General features: G+C 42.8%; 2 protein-coding genes across 3 annotated transcripts in view; both read right to left on the bottom strand.

Moving 5' to 3' along the window:
* Positions 1–13,875, bottom strand: part of LOC124002629 (transcription factor EB-like) — a 75,803-nt gene extending 61,928 nt beyond the window's left edge. Inside the window, exon 1 of one of the 2 annotated variants that reach the window (XM_046310196.1) lies at positions 13,618–13,875. The gene's annotated coding sequence lies outside the window, so the exon portion shown is untranslated. Of the gene's footprint in view, positions 1–12,915; positions 13,033–13,617 lie in introns of those variants that run through there. The other variant, XM_046310199.1, reaches the window with a different exon arrangement.
* A 2,096-nt stretch (positions 13,876–15,971) lies between these two features.
* On the bottom strand, positions 15,972–22,179 carry LOC124003099 (transmembrane protein 183A-like). Its single transcript, XM_046311153.1, has 8 exons — positions 21,957–22,179; positions 20,588–20,677; positions 20,314–20,484; positions 19,904–20,063; positions 19,501–19,681; positions 18,101–18,181; positions 17,821–17,979; positions 15,972–17,198 (listed from the first exon to the last, which is right to left on the bottom strand). The coding sequence occupies exons 1-8, from the start codon at positions 22,018–22,020 to the stop codon at positions 17,016–17,018; spliced, it is 1,089 nt and encodes a 362-aa protein (XP_046167109.1). The 5' UTR covers positions 22,021–22,179; the 3' UTR covers positions 15,972–17,015.
* Positions 22,180–23,488: the final 1,309 nt, after the last annotated feature.

Genomic DNA, 23,488 nt, shown 5'->3' with positions numbered 1-23,488 from the left:
TCTATTCCTATCGTTCTCCTTTGGTAATGTTGTTCATGTTTTTCCTGCCAATAAAGTGGTGTTGAGTTGGACAGAGTCAATTCATTTGGGATTGAGGCCTGCTGATTTCTTCTAATGCATTTAGGAGGAAATATGGACTCAGATAGGGTTGTTACGGTGACCGTATTACCGCCACACCAGCGGAGTCATGACGGCACTCAAATTTCACTTGACCGTTTAGTCATGGTAACTAGGTTTCTCCATGCTCTGATGCTGATGGTTATTAGTAGCCTACCAAACTTGCTACCTGCCTGCCGGAACCACAGGAAAAGCTTTAAATTGAAAAATTAAAAAATTATTACCTGTGAATGATGTATTATCACCTGTGAATGATGTATTATCACCTGTGAATGATGTATTATCACCTGTGAATGATGTATTATCACCTGTGAATGATGTATTATCACCTGTGAACGATGTATTATCACCTGTGAATGCTGTATTATCACCTGTGAATGATGTATTATCACCTGTGAATGATGTATTATCACCTGTGAATGATGTATTATCACCTGTGAATGATGTATTATCACCTGTGAATGATGTATTATTACCTGTGAATGATGTATTATCACCTGTGAATGATGTATTATTACCTGTGAATGATGTATTATTACCTGTGAATGATGTATTATTACCTGTGAATGATGTATTATCACCTGTGAATGATGTATTATTACCTGTGAATGATGTATTATTATGTAATGATGTATTATTACTGTGAATGATGTATTATTACCTGTGAATGATGTATTATTACCTGTGAATGATGTATTATTACCTGTGAATGATGTATTATTACCTGTGAATGATGTATTATTACCTGTGAATGATGTATTATTACATGTGAATGATGTATTATTACATGTGAATGATGTATTATTACATGTGAATGATGTATTATTACCTGTGAATGATGCCCATAATCACACTCTTCATGTAGCCTAGACCAATAATGTTTAAATTAGGTCTGTATCACAACTAGTGCCCAGATCATTTCTTAAAACGAAGCACACTAATCCACTTTCCAACCGGTGTAGAGCCTAACTAGCATGCATATGTAGTGCGTAAGGTTCAAGTGTGGGGAGATCATTTCACCATAAAAATGCACCTTTATAATAACATCATTACTTGCATAATCACATTTGTGGTCACTTTTGAGAATGGTGTTTTCCTGCTAATGGAACATTCATGCTTATAGCCTACTGTTGTGTTCGCATTGCTGCGCTTATAATGTGAAGAAATAACCTAATAGTTTATCAACGTTTTAAGCTAAATGTTCTGATCTGTTGCGTCAGGTTCATTGCTTAAAACAGTTTATGCTAGTTGTTGTATTAATTTGGGCTCTATCACATCCCACAACTGTTTGGAATATTAATTTCTCACACAGAATAGGTCAACTTTTGTACTGTGGGGGATAGTAGATTGAGATAGGCTAGTGCTTTTTCTGTTCGTTAGGCCTACACATCTTGTTGGCTGATGAAAAGTAAATGTGGACAGTTCTTCCTATATCTTCAATATGCACCTCAGAATTGGATAACGATGCACACGCAGTTGCATCCCCGGTGTCTGTCTCTACTTGTAACCTCTGAGAAAGACCCGATCAAGTGACAAAGAGCCATTTGAGTGAGAGGTGCTTAGGCACGCAGCCGGGGCGGCAGCATAGCCTAGTGGTTAGAGCGTTGGACGAGTAACGGAAAGGTTGCAAGATCGAATCCCCGAGCTGACAAGGTACAAATCTGTCATTCTGCCCCTGAACAAGGCAGTTAACCCACTGTTCCGTGGTAGGCCGTCATTGAAAATAAGAATTTGTTCTTAACTGACTTGCCTAGTTAAATAAAGGTCAAATGAATAAAACACAGCCGGGAGAAGGGAATTATAATGATTATATTCAGCCCAAGGGCAGAAAGGCATGGATTCATTAGGGGCGTTACGGCCGCACAAAGGGGATGCAGCCGGGAGATTCGAGGCATTATAAAGTGCTTGTCAAATTGTGAATGAGAGACTGATGAAGTGTGTACAGCCTGCATCAAAAAAACAAAGCAGAGCTCATACCTTTCATGCTACTATAAAAAAACATCATTAGTCTCATCATGCTGCCTTAGAATGTATTAAACATCAAAACATACAGCCCAACATGTTTCACAACTAAAGTTACATAAATATCTCTAAATGAAGCATATAGGAGGACCTGTGTCTTTGTTAACCGCTCAACACAGAATAGCCGCATGTGTTCACTCCCTCAAATCGTTGAGAAAATATACTTTCTATTTTATTCAGCTATGTTCAATTGTATTCTTCAAACTATGAAATAACGCCATGGAATTCTAAGCAAATCTCATCTGCTAAATTAACTAGTGTAGCCCACAGCCATTTGGCATAGCCAGATCAGGACCTAACATAAAGACAACTCAGAAGATGTTATTCTGTTCTTCTGAAATAGACTACATTTTCTTCATATCATGTTTCCTTGGATCTGTCTAAAATAAATAACGTCTTTATTGTGATGGTGTTGTCAGGATTTGGCCAGGGTTGTTCCGGTTTTTGGTCACTAGATGCCCCCATTGTGCCTTTTGACCTTTTGTTTTCCCTTGATCCCCATTATTATTTGCACCTGTGCCTCGTTTCCCCTGATTGTATTTAAACCCTTTGTTTTCCTCAGTTCTTTGCTCTGTGTTTGTATGTTAGCACCCAGCCCTAGTACTCTGTGAACTCTTGTTGATCCCGGTGGACTCGCTTGTGGAATTCTGTTTTTTTGTTCTTGTTTGTTTGTTTTTGAGTATCTTTTGAGGCTTTTTATGCTTTACCTTCCACCTTGTGGATTTACCTTTTTGTCTTGGAGGATTACCTTTGTTCTTGTGGAATTCCTTTTGAGGTTGTGGAGTTACATGTTTTCCTGAAGAACTTCACTTTTTACTTCATTAAATACACCGTCTCAAGTACTGCTGTGTCTGCCTCATCTTCTGGGTTCTGCCGACTATTCGTGGCTCAGTTGGTTAAGTGACTGTTTCTCACTCCGGAGACCCGGGTTCGTAACCGGGTCCTGACAGGTGTAGGCTATATTATATGGAAACGTTTGGTAGCAAAGCTATGAAAAGTTTACAGGGTCAGGAGTTTCTAGTGACCAGATGAGCTGGCCAGGAAGAACTCGTTGTGGGCCCAAAATGTTTTAAGGTCATGTGGTCAGGAAAAACTCCAGCAGGCTCAGAAATGACTACTACCAAGCAAAGAGGTGATACACAGACCACAAAATATCAGACCCAGAAAGAGGAAGTGGGGACCCTGAGGGCGGGGCCAAGAAGAGGAAGTAGTGTCACACATCCAGCACATGCTTCAAAACCCCCCACCCACCCACCCACCCAATCTCAACACATCACCCTGGTCAGGTGTCTGTCTGTCCCTGGTGTTTTGGTTTTGAAAACAAAAAGGAAGGGGAGAACACAGTAGTGATTGGCAGAATATGCCAGTGCATGTTAGGGACCAAGTGGAAATCCATTTTCCCACAATTGTTAGATTTGTCACCCTACAGTGCATTTGGAACGAATTCAGACCCCTTGACTTTTTCCACATTTTGCTACGTTACAGCCTTATTCTAAAATGGATTAAATAAAACAAATGATCAATCTACACACAATACCCCATAATGGCAAAGCGAAATCAAGTTTTTAGAAATGTTTGCAAATGTATTAAAAATAAAAAACAGAAATATCTTATTTGAGATATTTCTACAACTTGGAGTTCACCTGTGGTTGATTGGACATGACTTGGATAAGCACACACCTGTCTATATAAAGTCCCACAGTTTACAGTGCACGTCAGAGCAAAAACCAAGCCATGAGGTCGAAGGAATTGTCCATAGGGCTCTGAGACAGGATTGTGTCGAAGCTCTGGGGAAGGGTACCAAAACATTTATGCAGCATTGAAGGTCCCCAAGAACACAGTGGCCTCCATCATTCTTAAGTAGAAGAAGTTTGGAACTACCAAGACTCTTCCTAGAGCTGGCCGTCCGGCTAAACTGAGTAATCAGGGGAGATGGGCCTTGGTCAGGGAGGTGACCCGATGATCACTGACAGAGCTCCAAAGTTCCTTTGTGGAGATGAGAGAACCATCCAGAAGGACAACCATCTCTGCAGCACTCCACCTATCAGGCCTTTTTGGTAGAGTGGCCAGACAGAAGCCACTCCTCAGTAAAAGGCACATGACAGCCCGCTTGGAGTTTGCCAAAAGGCACCTAAACACTCTCAGGCCATGAGTAACAAGATTCTCTGGTCTGATGAAATGAAGATTTAACTCTTTGGCCTGAATGCCAATTGTCACAACTGGAGGAAACATGTCACCATCCCTATGGTGAAGCATGGTGGTAGCAGCATCCCTATGGTGGAGCATGGTGGTGGCAGCATCCCTATGGTGGAGCATGGTGGTGGCAGCATCATTCTGTGGGGATGTTTTCAGCGGCAGGGACTGGGAGACTAGTCAGGATCGAGGGAAAGATTAACAGAGCAAAGTACAGAGAGATCCTTAAAGAAACCTGCTCCAGAGCGGTCAGGACCTCAGACCTCTAAAACACTGTTTTTGCTTGTCATTATGGGGTATTGTGTGTAGATTGATGAGGGGGGAAACTATTTCATCCATTTTGGAATAAGGCTGTCACGTAACAAAATGTGGAAAAAGTTAAGGGGTCTGAATACTTTCTGAATGCACTGTACGTTACTTCGGTTGCAAATCTTTGAAGGTCAACATCATTATTTCCCATAGTAGCTAGGATGTAGTAGTTATTACGTAGTAGCTAGGATGTAGTAGTTATTACGTAGTAGCTAGGATGTAGTAGTTATTACGTAGGAGCTAGGATGTAGTAGTTATTACGTAGGAGCTAGGATGTAGTAGTTATTACATAGGAGCTAGGATGTAGTAGTTATTACATAGGAGCTAGGATGTAGTAGTTATTACATAGGAGCTAGGATGTAGTAGTTATTACATAGGAGCTAGGATGTAGTAGTTATTACATAGGAGCTAGGATGTAGTAGTTATTACATAGGAGCTAGGATGTTGTAGTTATTACATAGGAGCTAGGATGTTGTAGTTATTACATAGGAGCTAGGATGTAGTAGTTATTACATAGTAGCTAGGATGTAATAGTTATTACATAGTAGCTAGGATGTAATAGTTATTACATAGTAGCTAGGATGTAATAGTTATTACATAGTAGCTAGGATGTAATAGTTATTACATAGTAGCTAGGATGTAAGTTATTACATAGTAGCTAGGATGTAATAGTTATTACATAGTAGCTAGGATGTAATAGTTATTACATAGTAGCTAGGATGTAATAGTTATTACATAGTAGCTAGGATGTAATAGTTATTACATAGTAGCTAGGATGTAATAGTTATTACATAGTAGCTAGGATGTAATAGTTATTACATAGTAGCTAGGATGTAATAGTTATTACATAGTAGCTAGGATGTAATAGTTATTACATAGTAGCTAGGATGTAATAGTTATTACATAGTAGATAGGATGTAGTAGTTATTACATAGTAGCAATGTTTCCATTAACTTGTCCAGTGATTTTTTTTGTCAACATTTAGAACGTTTGCATTGAAAATAGATGTGACAATTACCTGCTTATGGTGCATCTTGTGATGATAAAAACAACTCAACGTAATGACGGTAGACCAAAATAAATACATTCATTCATAAAAACCTAGAGTGTCAAAGAAGATTAAGTGGTTGAAGTGTTTACATGATCAATTTAGCCGTTTATACGTTAATAATGCCCTCCATCCCATCTGTTTCATGTCTCAGGTAGTCAGCAAAGGACAGCATGGAGAGAAAGCAAAAAAGGACTAATATTTGCCATATTCAAATCATTCTCATGTGCCAATCGTTGTCCTGACCTTCAAGAAAGCCTGAATTGCTTTGTCTTGCTTTTCTAGTTGGCTGGATGCAAGTTTCCCCATCCAATCATTTAAACTCTACGGGAGTGCAGGTTTTACCATGGCATGGATCGTGATGATATGTTGGCACGTGAGAATGATTTGTGCCAGTTGGGCCTTTTTTGATTGCAGAAAAGATGAAGTTAGCAAGAACAAAGTGTAAGTATTTATAATTAAATATTAAGTGGAGCTTTATAGATACGTGATGACATACCTTCAAAATGATTCTCTAAATCATCATTTATTCAAAAACACGGTTTCCATCATCATTTGGTCGCAATAAAGTTTGACTAAAGAAAAATCCACCCCTGTCGAACAGATTTGTAAAAATTATATTTATTTTCAAATGTATCCTATATCTGCCATTTCCATTACACATTTTGCAAGGATTTTGTCGCATAAACCTGGGTCAATGGAAACCTGCCTAATATCACTCAATATGGCAGACCTTGTGTGTGCTACTGAAGCCTCAGCCACGAATGCATTCTAGTAAAAGTAAACAGATAGCTCAGAGCACCGCACGGAAGTGTTAAAATAAGCAGATTTCTAGGAACCAGGGCCGGCCTTAATGGGAGACCTTTTGCTCCTGCTCTTTAGGGCTCTGGGTCCTCGGTTCCACATGGAATGGGGAAAGAGATGGAGCTGTGTTTACACACACACACACACACACACACACACACACACACACACACACACACACACACACACACACACACACACACACACCTGCTGCTCTTTCTCATACGATCACAGGCACCACTGACCCCATCTCTGGGTGCCTGTGTTTTAGTAAATGAACCCTGTCACCACTGCTTCCATGTGGACACTAGTCCAATAAGCCAGAAAATACAGCTCACACACACAGCAAACAGGATACAGACATAAGATGAGCCCTGGAACAAGCCCATCAGGTTCTGTCTCACAGGTGACACACACCTTTCTGAGGAAATAGAAGCTGTAAACAGTAAATATGTGCTCCTGATAGCCGATCACTAGAAATATGTTGAATTGCTGAGAAATCTAACCAGGCATCAGGTAAACTAGAAGGTTATCAAACCATGTCCCCAATATGACCTGCAGTGAAGTTCTGCTGACTGAAATGTTCCAAGAGTAGTTTGTGTTCTGCAGCTGGATTTTGTTTTGAAAGCCAAGCTGATCAGTTTGATTTCAACAGCCTCTGACCTTTCACCCCCCCAGCTCAATCAGCTGTCTTTGAGAGAGAGGAGAGAGAGAGACAGTCCAGATCAAGTTGCACATTAACAGAAAAAGGCCCAACTGGCCCCAACACACACACACGTCTCTGTGCGAGCAGGTCAATGGCTGTGTACCTGGATTTAGTTCAATGGTTTCATAACTAAATCATATTAAGATGTCCGACCTCAGATACCAGACAGTCATTCAATATCTTCATTCAAATATGACAAAGAAAGGGCTAGCAATACTGTCCCCTCTCATATTTGTCATTGGCAATATACATTTTCTTAATTCATGACTGATGCACACACACACACACACACACACACACACACACACACACACACACACACACACACACACACACACACACACACACACACACACACACACACACACACACACACACACACACACACACACACACACACACACACACACACACACACACACACACACACACACACACAGGGTTTGTGTCTCCAAGAGAATGGACATTTAGAATGAACCTTGACATGGCCAATGTTAAACAAACACAATGGAAAGAACCGACTCAGTCTGAGTCTACTGTAGGCCTATACAGTGCATGGTTGTACCAACAGCAACTGATACACACTTGGATTCACCAGTCTGTGTGTGTGTGTGTCAGAGTAACCTTCTCTCCAAGCCGGTCTGTCCTGTCAGTGTGTATCTGATCTGGAGTCAGTCAGACGCATCAAAACAAACATGGCTGCCCCAGGCCTGTCGTTCCTCTACCTCCCATATGTCCTCTGACCCCCAGCTGAACCTGTTGTGTGTGTGTGTGTGTGTGTGTGTGTGTGTGTGTGTGTGTGTGTGTGTGTGTGTGTGTGTGTGTGTGTGTGTGTGTGTGTGTGTGTGTGTGTGTGTGTGTGTGTGTGTGTGTGTGTGTGTGTGTGTGTGTGTGTGTGTGTGTGTGTGTGTGTGTGTGTGTGTGTACTAACGCAGCAGAGAGTGCTCTGCCACTACTGTAGGTACCTGTCAATGATCTGTGACTTGTTGTTTATCTTGAGCATTGGTCACAGAGAGGAGAGACTGTCTTCAGTATCTATCTGATCTCACCTCAGCCTCATTCACCTGCACATTGTGTTCAACTTATAGTATAATTTATATTCACACTACTTTACAGAGTCTGGGTGTAGTCTACTCCATGTTCACCATATCACACTACTTTACAGAGTCTGGGTGCAGTCTACTGCATGTTCACCATATCACACTACTTTACAGAGTCTGGGTGCAGTCTACTGCATGTTCACCATATCACACTACTTTACAGAGTCTGGGTGTAGTCTACTGCATGTTCATCATATCACACTACTTTACAGAGTCTGGGTGTAGTCTACTGCATGTTCATCATATCACACTACTTTACAGAGTCTGGGTGTAGTCTACTGCATGTTCATCATATCACACTACTTTACAGTCTGGGTGTAGTCTACTGCATGTTCACCATATCACACTACTTTACAGAGTCTGGGTGTAGTCTACTCCATGTTCACCATATCACACTACTTTACAGAGTCTGGGTGTAGTCTACTGCATGTTCATCATATCACACTAATTTACAGAGTCTGGGTGTAGTCTACTCCATGTTCACCATATCACACTACTTTACAGAGTCTGGTTGTAGTCCACTGCATGTTCACCATATCACACTAATTTACAGAGTCTGGCTGTAGTCCACTGCATGTTCACCATATCACACTAATTTACAGAGTCTGGCTGTAGTCCACTGCATGTTCATCATATCACACTACTTTACAGAGTCTGGGTGCAGTCTACTGCATGTTCACCATATCACACTAATTTACAGAGTCTGGGTGTAGTCCACTGCATGTTCACCATATCACACTACTTTACAGAGTCTGGGTGTAGTCTACTGCATGTTCACCATATCACACTACTTTACAGAGTCTGGGTGTAGTCTACTGCATGTTCACCATATCACACTACTTTACAGTCTGGGTGTAGTCTACTGCATGTTCACCATATCACACTAATTTACAGAGTCTGGCTGTAGTCCACTGTTTCACCATATCACACTAATTTACAGACAGTCTGGGTGTAGTCTACTGCATGTTCACCATATCACACTAATTTACAGTCTGGGTGTAGTCTACTGCATGTTCACCATATCACACTACTTTACAGAGTCTGGGTGTAGTCTACTGCATGTTCACCATATCACACTACTTTACAGTCTGGGTGTAGTCTACTGCATGTTCACCATATCACACTACTTTACAGAGTCTGGGTGTAGTCTACTGCATGTTCACCATATCACACTAATTTACAGAGTCTGGGTGTAGTCTACTGCATGTTCACCATATCACACTACTTTACAGAGTCTGGGTGTAGTCTACTGCATGTTCACCATATCACACTACTTTACAGAGTCTGGGTGTAGTCTACTGCATGTTCACCATATCACACTACTTTACAGAGTCTGGGTGTAGTCTACTGCATGTTCATCATATCACACTACTTTACAGAGTCTGGGTGTAGTCTACTGCATGTTCATCATATCACACTACTTTACAGAGTCTGGGTGTAGTCTACTGCATGTTCACCATATCACACTACTTTACAGAGTCTGGCTGTAGTCTACTGCATGTTCACCATATCACACTACTTTACAGTCTGGGTGTAGTCTACTGCATGTTCACCATATCACACTACTTTACAGAGTCTGGGTGTAGTCTACTGCATGTTCACCATATCACACTAATTTACAGAGTCTGGCTGTAGTCCACTGCATGTTCACCATATCACACTACTTTACAGAGTCTGGGTGCAGTCTACTGCATGTTCACCATATCACACTACTTTACAGAGTCTGGGTGCAGTCTACTGCATGTTCACCATATCACACTACTTTACAGAGTCTGGGTGTAGTCTACTGCATGTTCATCATATCACACTACTTTACAGAGTCTGGGTGTAGTCTACTGCATGTTCATCATATCACACTACTTTACAGAGTCTGGGTGTAGTCTACTGCATGTTCACCATATCACACTACTTTACAGAGTCTGGCTGTAGTCTACTGCATGTTCACCATATCACACTACTTTACAGTCTGGGTGTAGTCTACTGCATGTTCACCATATCACACTACTTTACAGAGTCTGGGTGTAGTCTACTGCATGTTCACCATATCACACTACTTTACAGAGTCTGGCTGTAGTCCACTGCATGTTCACCATATCACACTAATTTACAGTCTGGGTGTAGTCTACTGCATGTTCACCATATCACACTAATTTACAGAGTCTGGGTGTAGTCTACTGCATGTTCACCATATCACACTAATTTACAGTCTGGGTGTAGTCTACTGCATGTTCACCATATCACACTAATTTACAGTCTGGGTGTAGTCTACTGCATGTTCACCATATCACACTAATTTACAGTCTGGGTGTAGTCTACTGCATGTTCACCATATCACACTAATTTACAGTCTGGGTGTAGTCTACTGCATGTTCACCATATCACACTAATTTACAGTCTGGGTGTAGTCTACTGCATGTTCACCATATCACACTAATTTACAGTCTGGGTGTAGTCTACTGCATGTTCACCATATCACACTAATTTACAGTCTGGGTGTAGTCTACTGCATGTTCACCATATCACACTAATTTACAGTCTGGGTGTAGTCCACTGCATGTTCACCATATCACACTAATTTACAGTCTGGGTGTAGTCTACTGCATGTTCACCATATCACACTACTTTACAGAGTCTGGGTGTAGTCTACTGCATGTTCACCATATCACACTACTTTACAGAGTCTGGGTGTAGTCTACTGCATGTTCACCATATCACACTACTTTACAGAGTCTGGGTGTAGTCTACTGCATGTTCACCATATCACACTACTTTACAGAGTCTGGGTGTAGTCTACTGCATGTTCACCATATCACACTAATTTACAGTCTGGGTGTAGTCTACTGCATGTTCACCATATCACACTACTTTACAGAGTCTGGGTGTAGTCTACTGCATGTTCATCATATCACACTAATTTACAGTCTGGGTGTAGTCTACTGCATGTTCACCATATCACACTAATTTACAGTCTGGGTGTAGTCCACTGCATGTTCACCATATCACACTAATTTACAGTCTGGGTGTAGTCCACTGCATGTTCACCATATCACACTACTTTACAGAATCTGGGTGTAGTCTACTGCATGTTCACCATATCACACTACTTTACAGTCTGGGTGTAGTCTACTGCATGTTCACCATATCACACTAATTTACAGTCTGGGTGTAGTCTACTGCATGTTCACCATATCACACTAATTTACAGTCTGGGTGTAGTCCACTGCATGTTCACCATATCACACTACTTTACAGAGTCTGGGTGTAGTCTACTGCATGTTCACCATATCACACTACTTTACAGAGTCTGGGTGTAGTCTACTGCATGTTCACCATATCACACTAATTTACAGTCTGGGTGTAGTCCACTGCATGTTCACCATATCACACTAATTTACAGTCTGGGTGTAGTCCACTGCATGTTCACCATATCACACTACTTTACAGAGTCTGGGTGTAGTCTACTGCATGTTCACCATATCACACTAATTTACAGTCTGGGTGTAGTCTACTGCATGTTCACCATATCACACTAATTTACAGTCTGGGTGTAGTCTACTGCATGTTCACCATATCACACTAATTTACAGTCTGGGTGTAGTCCACTGCATGTTCACCATATCACACTACTTTACAGAGTCTGGGTGTAGTCCACTGCATGTTCACCATATCACACTACTTTACAGAGTCTGGGTGCAGTCTACTGCATGTTCACCATATCACTGTAGATATACATATGTGATATAGAATTACAGAAGGTTAGTACCTAATTATGAGTTATACCAGTTTAACTGTCTGCCACTACCTCCAGAAACGGCTCAGATATCATTTTTTCCACAGTTTCTGCTTGAAACTTGACTTGTCTCCTGCTGATATTGACCATATGAACATGAATCCTGTCAGTAGGTTGCTTTGAGGTCACACTGATAAAGACATTTCTGAGAAATGGCCTAATAGTGAAAGTTGTTGAGTCAGGGTGAGAATGGGAGATTTCCTCTAAAACATAACAGTGGTGTATCGTCAGATAATAGTGAGATGGACAATAGGCCAGTTGACTAGGCCTGACCAAATGACCTTTCAACATGATTGTCCTAAATGGCCTGCATGATCAAATGGACCAGTGAAGGGTCAGGCAACATTCCCCTGGGTCTCATTGTGTGTTATTACAATGAGGTATTAGTCATATTCATGGTAATACATTTATTAGGGGTAGTATGGACTACAGCGAGTTAAGCGTTGGAGCACTCTCTCTTCCCATTGAGGGAAAATAAGGAGTAGAAAAAAAAGAGGGGATAAGGAGGGAAAGAGAACTGGTAAGGCACTGAATATCTTGCCTAAATATTCAACGGGTAAAACCAAACAGATGACATTGAGTGCAGCAGTCAAGTATTGTAAGACCACCACCCATAATGTGACATCCCTCGATATCACAGGGCTTTGGCCGTGACGTCGCTTGTTCGAGTGAAAGCAATCATCATACAGTTTAGTGAGAAGTATTCATATTGCGCAACAAAAACCGAGGTAAAACTGACCCTCCTGGTATATATAAACACAAACATAACCTACTACATGATGGCCTACATGCACACACACATACAACAAACACACCCTGTATGTACCTAAGCGGAAAGATCGCGCGGTCGAGCGCGAAGGAGAGGCCATTGCTCGGCTGTTTGGTCCCCCGCGCGCAGCTTTCCAGCAGTTCTCGTTACATGTATTGAGTATCACAAACACGGTTTGGTCATAGCAGCAGCATAGCTCTGGATAGTGTCTTCAACAATGTGGCCAGTCCTTCTCTGCGCTGCGTTGAACGGAAACCAGCGGTTGGTCATAAATGGCAAAGGCATCTGGGTAGGATATTGAATTTGACAGTTCAGGAAAAAGTGCACTAAAATGCACTAAACATAGCATAAACATTGATCATACCCTGTTGGTAGCTGTCAATGTTTAAAGAAAATTACCAATACCTTCACAATAAAAAGCTGACTAGACTACCAACTTAAATCAACAAATACATGTAGTTGCCTAGGATACTGTTTATTAGGCAAACAATGTTATGTAAAATGTGTTTTCAATGCACTAAAACTATAAGCCCTTTTTTTTAATAAAGAAATACATGCCTTGTTATCTAGCAGTGTCAGTGAACGCTCGAGCTAAATAACTTTCATTCTTTCAAGATGACCATGAAATCTATTTCCAAAGTTCTGTTGAACTATGGCGCACAACACATGCAACCCAGTGACTTTTCCAGAGTTGACCCATTTGTGGTGGATTTGCGGAGCGAGTGCGCAGCAGAAGTTCAGCGGTGGAATATCACTTACCCGCTATGAAGGTCAGACGATACGAAGTTAGAGTCAGGTTCTGGAAACTAGGTGGCTCTTTCACCAGTGCGCTCCGATATTGTCCGCGGAACGGCTGGGACCCTCACACACATACTACGCAAAAAAAAAAATTTTTTAAAGAAGCGTCTTTGTGTGTTATAATTTCAGTAGAATGGCTGCTACTCTCCCGTGGCTCTCCAGCTGCTGATTGTTTTCGTCCTGCTGGCTGTGATGTTGTCAGCGGAGTTCGGAGCGTCCCTGGTCACCTGTATGCACTTGTGACAACTCCGGCCACCAATGGCAGAGCGTGATGGGAATTCTGGGGGATGTAGTTCTGTTGGACGGGTATTTCGGGAGAGTGACGTTATGCCCGTTGACTGTCAGTGCACACAGCACATGGTTGCCCCAGGATTGGCTTTAATGGTCACTCATTCCTGACTGCCTGACAATATTTCAAATGGAGCATAGGCCTACAATAGTGCACACCTTCCTTGCTTTCCCTCTCACTAATGCGTGCATGTGTGTTGCGATTATAGCATGGTATTGAAACTGAATGGATCTGTTTCAGCGAGGTTGCAAGGCCAATATCATCCTTAATCAGGTAGCCTAGGCTTTAGGGCAGGGATTATCAACCAAATTCAGCTGCAGGATGATTTTTTTCTAGAGTGATGGTCAGGGGTCCTGAACATAATTACAAATCATTTCTAGACTGCAACTTGACCACAATATGGCCAAAGAGATATATTATTTAACTAAAACATAATAATTTCAAACCTCGTTTACAATTGTATTCGATCACTTACTCACTGGCCAGTTTATCATGTAGAACCCCCCCCCCCCCCTTTGCCTCCAGAACAGCCTGAATTATTTGGGTTATGGATTCTACAAACGTTGCTCAATTGGTATCAAGGGACCTAACGTATGCCAGGAAAACATTCCCCACACCATTACACCACCACCAACCGCCTGTACCATTGACACCAGGCAGGATGGGGCCGTGGACTCTGCTGCTTATGCCAAATCCTGGCATCAGCATGACGCAACAGGAACTGGGATTCGTCGGACCAGGCAACGTTTTTCCACTCCTCAATTGTCCAGTGTTGGTGATGGCGTTCCCACTGGAGCTTCTTCTTGTTTTTAGTTGATAGCAGTGGAACCTGGTGTGGTCGTCTGCTGCAACAGCCCATCTGTGACAAGGACCGACAAGTTGAGCATTCTGCACACCACTGTTGTACTGCGCCGTTATTTGCAGCCCGCCTGTTAGCTTGTATGATTCTTACCATTCTCCTTCTACCTCTCATCAACAAGCTGTTTTCACCCCCAGGAGCGACACGGACTTTTTTTGTTTGTCACACCATTCTGGGGACCCTCTAGACACTGTCATGCGTGAAAAGCCCAGGAGGCTGGCCATATGAGCTACAGGAACCGGCACGCCCGGCCCCAACTCAAAGTTTCTTAGGTCACTTGTTTAACCCATTGTAACATTCAATCGAACAGTAAGTGAATGCCTCGATGTCTGCCTACTATATATATATAGAGAGAGAGAGAGCAAGCCACAGGCAAATGAAAATCCATTGAAGCTGATTTTCTAGTGTTTTTAAGTCTGTAAAAAATACAATTATAATCCCCCTCAGAAAACTTGGGGGGGCCAAATAATGGACCACCAGTTGAGGAACCCTGCCCGAGGGGGGTCTCACCCAACCGCCTTTGTGGATCCCGCATGAATTGGTTTTGATCAGGTGTCATTTTCTGTAATATCAATATTGCAACATTTTTGTTACCTTTAACTAGGCAAGTCTAAGAACACGTTCTTATTTACAATGACGGCCTACCATGGAACAGTGGGTTAACGGTCTTGTTCAGGGGCAGGACAGATATTTACCTTGTCAGCTCGGGGATTCAATCCAGCAACCTTTCAGATACTGGCCCAACGCTCTAACCACTAGGCTACCTGTCACCTGTGTGATCCTCTGGAGTTTCTTTCTACTGCTATGGTTTAAATTGTTTTACCCAAATCAATGTACAAGCAACCTTCTTCATTGTGCTTCAAAAAGTTGACACTTTCCATGTTCTTAGTTGACCAGAAGAGGGTACTAATTGTCAAGGAAACACATAGGACCAGTACTGTATTCATTTCCTCATTAGTTTACCCCTCATGCTGTATATCCACATTCACATTTGAAGTAGGCATCACCATATGATAGTAGGAAACCTAATTTCTCCTGACAAATACAGCACAGCATGTAGGGGGGTTCTATTCAGTCTGCCAATGCCATATCTAGTTTGGTGGATCTATGTCGGTGGAAATGTTAAGTTGACTGACGTCTATTGTCTAATTAAATCTGTAAAAACAAAATCTCACAAAATGCAGGGGGTTCTTTCCAGTTGTATTTCAGTACAGGAGGTTGACCATACAATCACAGACAGCATCCACAGGCTTTACATGGGGACTGAAATGACGGTTGGCTCTCACAGCCAAACATACATACGTCCCTCACAAGGTCAACCAGCTATACATTCACTTACAATGAAACCATTTCAGGTCTGATCATCAACAAAAAGCTTTGCTTTCCACTACACACGATAACAAACGTCTATATTCACACTAAAATCAAACACGAATGTTCTGAACTGCATTTTGATTGGACGACGAGTGAACAGTAGAAGAGAGCTGCCATCCGGTCTCCTGTGGGTATTACATGTTGATTCTTCAAATACCACCTCGTTAGAAATTAGCCAAGACTGGCTTCTACTGATCATTTTTTACATACAAGACTGGCCTTGTGTTGATAAACCCAAATCAGGAACATTCTAGCACAGACATAAGCAGGACAGAAAATGGTGCTCGCATTACAGCCTTCAGACCCCCTTCCTTCCTGAGGAGGTATAGGCGTTTACAAAGTTCCAATGATTACAGGTATCAAATTAAATACAAATACACAAGCAGAAAAATCATCATGAAAGGCAAACTAGAATTACAGCCAAACAAATGTAAAATCAAAAGTCTCCCGTTTAAAAATGGCCTTAAACTAAGATTTAGCAGTTACAGAAAGGAGAACATATTAAAGAAATGACATTGTCTCTGCATCTGTTCAACATAAACGTGCAGGGTGGTCTGAGGGTAGGCAATGTGAGGAGATTGGAAGGTATTGAGGGTTTGTCTCTGGAGAGCTAGGGTACTGAGGAGGTAGGTGTTGTGTCTGGGGCTGTAGAAGGTTGAGCTGAAGCAAGGTTCTGGCTGTACAGGGAGACAGGGTAATGTGGATGGTTTTTGGTGTAAGGGGATACTGGGTGTTCTAGGTGTACGGGCAGACGGTACAGTCAGGGTTTTAGGAGTAAACAGGTGTAATGTGTGTGTGGGATAGTAAGAGGGTTCTACACGTGATGAGACATGGGTTTTAGATATAGGGGGAGGAAGGATACTGCGGATGCCACCAGTCCATGAGTCTCACGCTGTGTACAGGATCCAGCACCACCTGTGTCCCCCCCTGCTCCCCCCTCCTCCCCCGTTGGGGGGGAGAGTCCTGGAATAGCAGGCGCACTCGGTGGTGACGCATGTCCGTGCTCACGTTGATGTTGAACTGGGAAGGGAACAGAGACAGACAGAGTGGGTTAGACAGACCGGAGACACAGGTTTGCCTATCCTAAAACAGGCCCACTCTACGAGTTACAACCACATAATGGGATTTTTAAAAAGCACAAAGCAGCTGTATTTTATATCAATATCAAATCATTTCTAGGTAACAATTGAGTATGTAACTGTAGTCGCTTTTCAAAGAAATCGTCAAAAATAAACAAAAGTCACTTTTTTGCAAAAACGATTTCTCAAGCAAGAATTTGAGTGAGGGGCCTAAAGGAAGGGGTGTGTAACCTGACAACTAGCTGCTATTGGCAGAGGTCTGAAACTGTTGTTTTATTAACTTACAGTGCCTGGTGATGTCACCAGGCAAACCTCAACTCTACCCATGCAAACCTGCTGATTAGGTGTCAATTGTATTTTCACCCAACAACAATCAGGAAATGACACTGACCACATTTGTTCCCCCTTTTAAAAAAGTCTTCCTTTCATCAGCTGTTGTACAATATGACACAAAACACAGGAAAAAAATGACTAGACTGCACTGGGCCTTTAACAATGCAACTTCATGGATGGAGACAACAGAGTTAATTCAGTGTGAAAGCCAGGGAGAGTGGTGTACTGACCAGGGCGAGGGTCATCCCCATGACGACGGAGGTAAAGATGAAGTTGAGGGTGGTGACCTGCAGCAGGTAGCAGTCTGAGTCTGGGTTGGCATGGACCTCCTCATACTGACGGGGCAGCAGCAGACCCCGGGTGGCATTACCACCCTTACACCTCACCGCCTAGTGGACAGAAACATATAGAAACTACCATACCCCTGATTACAATTCAAATGTTTGACTTCAAATTCAAACTAAACATGCTTCACTAGTCTCCTTCAGACAGTTCGGCATGAATACATACCGGCTTCACAAACTTGAAGTTGAATTCCCACATAGGATCAGGTCGAGTGCCCACAACCTTATTGACCCAGAACAGCAGACACTGCAGAGGAGAAAATGGGTAAAACTTTACTTAGCACGGGCCGCCCCCAGGTGGTGAAGGTAGGAAACAACACCTCCACTTCACTGATCCTCAACATTGGGACAACACAAGGGTGTGCTCAGCCCCCTCCTGTACCCCCTGTTCACCCATGACTGTGCGGCCATGCACGCCTCCAACTCAGTCATCAAGTTAGCAGAAGACACAGCAGTAGTAGGCTTGATAACCAACAATGACGAGACAGCCTACAGGGAGGAGGTGAGGGCCCTGGGAGAGTGGTGCCAGGAAAATAACCTCAACAAAACCAAGGAGCGGATCAGGGACTTCAGGAAACAGCCCCCTACCCAGATCAACGGGACAGCAGTGGAGAGTGGAAAGCTTCAAGTTCCTCAGTGTACACATCACTGACAAACTGAAATGGTCCACCCACACAGACAGTGTGGTGAAGGTGCAACAGCACCTCAGGAGGCTGAAAAAAATGTGTCTTGGCACCTAAAACCCTCATACGTTTACAGATGCACAATCGAGAGCATCCTGTCGGGTAGTATCACCTCCTGGTACAGCAACTGCTCCGCCCGCAACCGCAGGGCTCTCCAGAGGGTGGTGCAGTCTTCCCAACACATCAAACTACCTGCACTCCAGGACACCTACAGCACCCAATGTCACAGGAAGGCCAAAAAGATCAGCAAGGACAACAACCACCTGAACCACTGCTATCATCCAGAATGCGAGGTCAGTGCAGGTGCAAAGCTGGGACCGAGAGACTGAAAAACAGATTCTATCTCAAGGCCAGACGACTGTTAAACAGCAATCACGAGCACATTAGAGGCTGCTGCCTATAGGCATAGACTAGAAATCACTGGCCACTTTAATAATGTTGACATATTTTGCATTACTCATCTCATATACTGTATCTTAGTCTATGCCACTGGTATTGCGCGTTCAAATATTTATATATTCTTAACTCCAGCCCTTTATTTAGATGTGTGTATTGTTGGGAAATATTTGTTAGATATTACTGCACTGTTGGAACTAGAAACACAAGCATTTTGCTACACACGCAAAACATCTGCTAAACACGTGTCTGTGACCAATAACATTTGATTGCACGTGTCTGTGACCAATAACATTTGATTTGATTGCACAAGTGGCCATTAAAGCCAGAATTTGATTGAGCAGGATTAGTGAGTTACAGCACAGATCAAGTACCCAGACCCTCTCAGGATACAAATAAGAAGGCAAGAACTTCAAACTCCACAAACCAAATAGTTCTTTGGAAACCGCTAGCCTGTTTCCCTGCTTGCGCCATCTTGGTTCTTTACCTTGGAGTTGAGTAGCGTGATGGGCGTGGACTCTGGGAGGGCGGGGTTCAGGGAGACACGTGAGCTGAATGGCTCATACAGGTGGAAGAGGGAGCGAATCACGCGAGCCCGTAGACAACGCTTCCTGGCTATGGAGTCTGGCTGCAGACGGAACGGCAGGTGAGTATCCAGACTGTAGTGTCTATGGAGGGAGAAAGAAAGAGGGAGAAAGAGAAAGGGAGGTGAAAGTGAGAGCATAGAGAGAGGCGGGGAAACAGCATATGTAAATAAGAATGCTTCAACTCCTTCAGGTGCCAATTTTCAAGGGCAATGTGAATCTGACTTCCCAGGATTCAAGTCTTATCAAGAGCCTTGGGAGCCCACCTAGAAAATAGGTTGTGGGAATGAGAGGGTCTAAACCTACCGCCTGTATAGTCTGGTCCAGAAGGCAGCAGTGCAGGTGACGGTCCAGGCGTTTCTGCAGATCAGAGCAAACGTACACACATCCTCTGGACGGATATAGGAAGCCAGCACCAGCCAGATATCCACTGTGTAGTCCTCCCCGTCACTGCACTCGCTGCACTCTGGGAAAACAGACAGTCAATCAATGGGCTGTTATAGTCAGGAAAGTTGTTCACACCCATCTGTCCTTGTTCACTTCCCTTTACGGATCTGAGACGACTGGATAGGTGAAAGAAAAGATGGCCTAGTTCACAGCCTATTGCAATTACCAAAGGAGCATGAACGAGTACAGGGGAACGGGAGCAACCCTCTGGAATGAAACGCAGTCCTCAACTCTTTCAATGCATGACTAGAGACGGAGGTGAAGTGTACCTTTCCTCCTCTTGTTTTTCTTCTTGCGGGCCTGTTTGGCCTCGTTCTCTCCATCCTCCCCGGGGTCGAGGTCATCGCTACTCTCCAGGGTGTCTCCGGTGAGGGTGGCTGCTGACGAGAACACCTCCTGTACGGAACCCTGCGACCCCTCTAGCCCACACAACATCTTCACTGCAGGACAAACAGTGTGGAGTTAGTAAGCACAATAATGTGGTTTATCCATGAAACACAATATCTGTAGAACAAATGGAAACATTTTGAATGACGCTCTTACCTTCTTTTTCAATTGCATTGGCAACGGCCTTTTTTACCCTCCCCGACTTCACAACGGCTGGGTCGGCATTGGCGAAATCAGCAACTGTCACTACAAGAGGGGAGAAGATGCAGTTTACCAATCACTCACAATAACAAAGGGTGGCATGGGGTGCATCTCAATAGTCAGATTTTACAACTTCTTGCTCCCCTCATTTCTTTTCCTTTGTCTGCACTGACCTGATAACACTAGTAGGGAGTAGACTCAACGCCTAGTAGGGAGTAGACTCAACGCCTAGTAGGGAGTAGACTCAACGCCTAGTAGGGAGTAGACTCAACGCCTAGTAGGGAGTAGACTCAACGCCTAGTAGGGAGTAGACTCAACGCCTAGTAGGAGTAGACTCAACGCCTAGTAGGGAGTAGACTCAACGCCTAATAGCGAGCAGGAGTAGGGTACAATTTCATGATATGGACAGAAAATAATAGCAAACTATATTTTCAAAAGGATGTGAGCCACATTGGCCTAGCCGACTTCACCATGGAATTTATAGGCTACAGAACATACAATAAAAATATTCTCATAACAACGTTAGACTGTAATCATCATGAATACTCACCTCAATTTGGCTAACATTGACCCCAGCCTAATTGTAACCAAATATCCAAACGGAGTGTATTTTAAAACATGGAGGTATTGAGACGAGTCCCCACGCCTGTCTCAAACCAGTTACGCTGTCCCAATCATTAAGAGCTGAAATTAGAGTTCACCACACACAGCTATTGATTTAAAGTATTTAAAACGGTTGGATGACTAGGAGCTTCGGTAAGGAACAATTTGATACATGCTTTCAATGTCATTAGACTACTTTATTCCAATATTTTCATCAGTGATATTCATTCCAACAGTATTTATTTATTGATTGATCCATCCAGTTGTGGGTAAGAAAACGTGCACGCAGAGGCGCTGCCGAGTAACCAACACTATAAAACATAAATGATCATGAACGCGCATTGCTTAGACCGGATTTAGCTACTAGTTTTATTTTAGGTTGGTGCAACAGGTGTAAATTCTGATACCAAAGTCGGACGTAGCTACGCCCAATGTAGCGTTTAATGTTATACTCAACTGGTGGGTATGTCTGACGGACATCCACCAGAAATAGGCCTACATATGTGTATCTGAACGTTCTATTTTTATGTCTAACATTGAAATTATCCTTAATAAGAACTAGCAATGTATTGAATATTAATGATGGTAGTAGAATCGGGTGGTTTAACCTTCGTTCTCGAGGACCCACCCACTCTACGCACCACTGTACGTTACAGATTACGTACCGCGGCCTGTTACCGGCTGGGTAAACAAGATAGCTTTAGCCAGCTAACTACAGTACCTGACTCCGAGCAGACGTCCCCGGCCCGAAATTTCAGCCGTTTTCGGTTCCCTTTCTTGGGCATGGCGGTAACAAGGGTCTGTGGCCGCTTATCGAGGCTGTGTATCCTGCCATGTCTCTATGACAAGCAGAGGTAAAGAGAAAAATAAAAAAGTGGGAGAGAAATTGAAAAATGTTCCTCCAGGATCTTCAGCCATCATGGGACTGACGTAAGTGAGTTTACGTACGTTACATCACGCGAGACTTTCGTCGTATCATTATTCAATGGCTAGCTCATCATTTTCGAATCTGATTGGACAAGACGTCTTCTGAGTGGTCATTGAGCCAGTCAGATTAGTCTGTTCAGTCTCACTGGATGGAGGTGGAGTTAAATTCCCAAAGGATTACTTCATCATCTAAACTCTTATTACAGAGTAGCAGAAGAGAGGCACAGTAGGCTACTATGAAACCATTGTAGCACACTGACTTCCTAAACATAACGATTTGGTCATCTATCAATCAATCAAATATATTTATAAAGCTCTTTTTACATCAGCATATGTCACGAAGTGCTTATACAGAAACCCAGCCTAAAACCACAAACAGCAAGCAATGCAGATGTAGAAGCATGGTGGAAAATCTCCCTAGAAATGTAGGAACCTAGGAAGAAACCTAGACAGGAAGCAGGCTCTGAGGGGTGGCCATTCCTCTTCTGGCTGTGCCGGGTGGAGATTATAAGAGTATATGGCCATTAAGGATAGATCTTGCTTCAAGATGTTAAAACGTTCATAAATGACCAGCAGGGTCAAATAATAATCACAGTGGTTGTAGAGTGTGCAACAGGTCAGCACCTCAGGAGTAAATGTCAGTTGGCTTTTTATAGCCGAGCATTTAGAGGTCGAGACAAAAGGTGCGGTTGATGGAGAGAGGGAGAGAGGTGTCAAAAACAGCAGGTCTGGGGCAAGGTAACCCTGCCTTAGTCACTGTTACTAGCCTTCTACCACCCCTGTACTCTACCCTGCACCTTAGAGACTGCTGCCCTATTTACAGTCCAGAGTCAATGAACACTGGTCACTTTAATAATGTTTACATACTGTTTTAGCCACTTTATATATATACAGTGCCTTGCGAAAGTATTCGCCCCCCTTGAACTTTGCGACCTTTTGCCACATTTCAGGCTTCAAACATAAAGATATAAAACTGTATTTTTTCGTGAAGAATCAACAACAAGTGGGACACAATCATGAAGTGGAACGACATTTATTGGATATTTCAAACTTTTTTAACAAATCAAAAAGTGAAAAATTGGGCGTGCAAAATTATTCAGCCCATTTACATTCAGTGCAACAAACTCTCTCCAGAAGTTCAGTGAGGATCTCTTAATGATCCAATGTTGACCTAAATGACTAATGATGATAAATACAATCCACCTGTGTGTAATCAAGTCTCCGTATAAATGCACCTGCACTGTGATAGTCTCAGAGGTCCGTTAAAAGCGCAGAGAGAACAAGAATCATGAAGATTCTTGAAGATATCATGAAGAACAAGGAACA

Source organism: Oncorhynchus gorbuscha, linkage group LG18, assembly GCF_021184085.1.
Source record: "Oncorhynchus gorbuscha isolate QuinsamMale2020 ecotype Even-year linkage group LG18, OgorEven_v1.0, whole genome shotgun sequence".
Taxonomy (NCBI): Eukaryota; Metazoa; Chordata; class Actinopteri; order Salmoniformes; family Salmonidae; genus Oncorhynchus; species Oncorhynchus gorbuscha.
The sequence above is the reverse complement of the archived record's forward strand: the minus strand, read 5'-3'. Positions and strand labels throughout refer to the sequence as shown.